A 2,115-nucleotide genomic window follows, 5' to 3' on the forward strand; every position below is an offset into this window, starting at 1 on the left:
AATCGACAATAAAACAACAATAACAAACCCAAAAAAGAAAAAACACATTCTAATTTATTATCATAATTATATAATTAATATTTTCTATGCAAAATTTTTAATATAATATTAAATGAATAAAAAAGAAACAAAAAAAAATATATATATTATTGTCATTAGGAATATAATCACGATATTGTAATAAAAAAAAAAAATGACTAAACGACGTCTTAAACAATTTATCAACACACTCAACGACAAATGTTATTTGGATAAAAGTGCATGAAAAATGGAAAAAACGAAAAGAGAGAAAAAAAAAAGAAAAAAAAAAAAAAAAAAAAAAAAAAAAAAAAAAAAAAAAAAAAAAAAAGAATATTCATTCGTGATTAAACACATTTTCATTGATCAATATATTATATTTCGTATTATTATTATTAAACAATTTTGATCATCGAAAAAGTTGGCAAATTTGTTGTTGTAAAATCCCCCCCGTGTTAAAACTTACCTCCTCGTTTAGGTTGCTAACGAGTAAAACGGCAGACGATTGTCCACCACCTGGTACACGTACACCAAGGGCACCAGCTCCTAAAGGAAAACCTCCGAGACCACCAAGGCCTCCAGCTGGTGGTACACCATTGTAAGGGCCTGCCAATGGCGATGGTAGGCCATGCATAGCAGCAAAAGGTGTTGGTAATACGCCAGGTGCTCCTGCAATCGACTCTACTTTCCAAATAAGTCAAAAATATTTATTATTAATTTCTTTAGTATTTCTCTCGTCCAAAAATTACAATTTTTAATGATAAAATTTAACAGGGAACTTGGAGACATGAAAGAAGTAGAACTTAGTTTGATTTAGTTGGACGTTTCGTCCCTTTATTGGGACTTATTCAGCAACTTAATTAAGTTTTGTTGAGGAACTTAAATAATAACGATCAATTTAACGAAGTTTAGATGTTTTGTGTTTTGAATATTAATAAAAAGAAAAATGTATGTCTACTCAATGAAAAAAGACGCTGAACTGTAAAGATTAAGTTGCTGAAGAAGTCCAAATAAAGGGATGAAACGTTCAACTAAATCAAACTAAGTTCTACTTCTTTCATGTCCAAGTTCCCTGTTAAATTTTATCATTAAAAATTTATTATTAATTATCATCGATATATCTTTTTTTGTTTTGGTGTGGTATTAAGTTTAAACAAAAGAATATGAAAGATGAGAGGGCACTTGTATAAAAAATTTTTTTCTTTTTTTTTTATTGCAATATAATATAGTCAATCATCAAAAACACAGATCAACATATGTTTAAAGTATTTTAATAAGTATTTGAAAAATCGTGACTAGAATTATGTGGGACACACCCTGTATATATGTAAACAATGATTAACTATAGTATTAATTATCAAAGAATTGATTTTAATCACAATGGAAATCAATTTTGATTGGAAACGAAAGCTGCGTAATTTTTTTTCTTTTTTTTTTTTTTTATACTTTCGGTGACGAATAAATAAGAAATAATATTTGAAATAATATTGAATAAAAATGAGATTTATCTTGAATTTCTTTTTTATCTTTTTTTATAAAAATAAAAGTATTCCTCGAATATAATGAAATTTGGTTCGAGTCTCTCTCTCTCTCTCTCTCTCTCTCTCTCTCTCTCTCTTTCGATACGTTTGAAATTTTTCTCTAATTTTCTTTACAGTTTATCTTATTTTCTTTATCTATTGCTCTTCCATCTTTTATATATATTTTTTTTTTTCTATTTTTCTATTTAAAATGTGTTATTTTTTAAAAGACCAGTCGATTCTTCTACTACTAAAAAAAAAAAGAAAGAAGAAAAATACAAGCACCGATAACGAGATCTGGTATCGCGGTTCGTTCGGCTCGAATTTCAAGCGGATTTCGTGTTTCGTTAATGACAATAGGTGGCTCAAGGGGGGTTGGGTTGGTTGGGGAGGATGGGACGAGGAAAATGGGCAGATGGAAAGTAGAGGGAAAGTAAAGAGGAGGGGGAGGAGGAGAAAGAGGAGGAACGAGAGAATAAGTTCGCGGTTTATAAAAATCGGATATAATATTTGATACACGCCGACGCGTTTTCTTTTTTTATTTTTTATTTTCATTGGATCGAGAGAGAGAGAGAGA

General features: G+C 29.3%; 1 protein-coding gene across 1 annotated transcript in view; it reads right to left on the reverse strand.

Annotated features, from left to right (window-relative positions):
• Positions 1-2,115, reverse strand: part of LOC106786172 (polypyrimidine tract-binding protein 1) — a gene marked incomplete at its 5' end in the record, with an annotated part of 91,118 nt that overhangs the window by 8,781 nt on the left and 80,222 nt on the right. Inside the window, 1 exon segment of the mRNA XM_014747282.1 lies at positions 485-711. Within this exon segment, the coding sequence (XP_014602768.1) occupies positions 485-711 (227 nt within the window).

This window comes from Polistes canadensis, unplaced genomic scaffold, assembly GCF_001313835.1.
Source record: "Polistes canadensis isolate GaletaPanama2010 unplaced genomic scaffold, ASM131383v1 scaffold_67, whole genome shotgun sequence".
Taxonomy (NCBI): Eukaryota; Metazoa; Arthropoda; class Insecta; order Hymenoptera; family Vespidae; genus Polistes; species Polistes canadensis.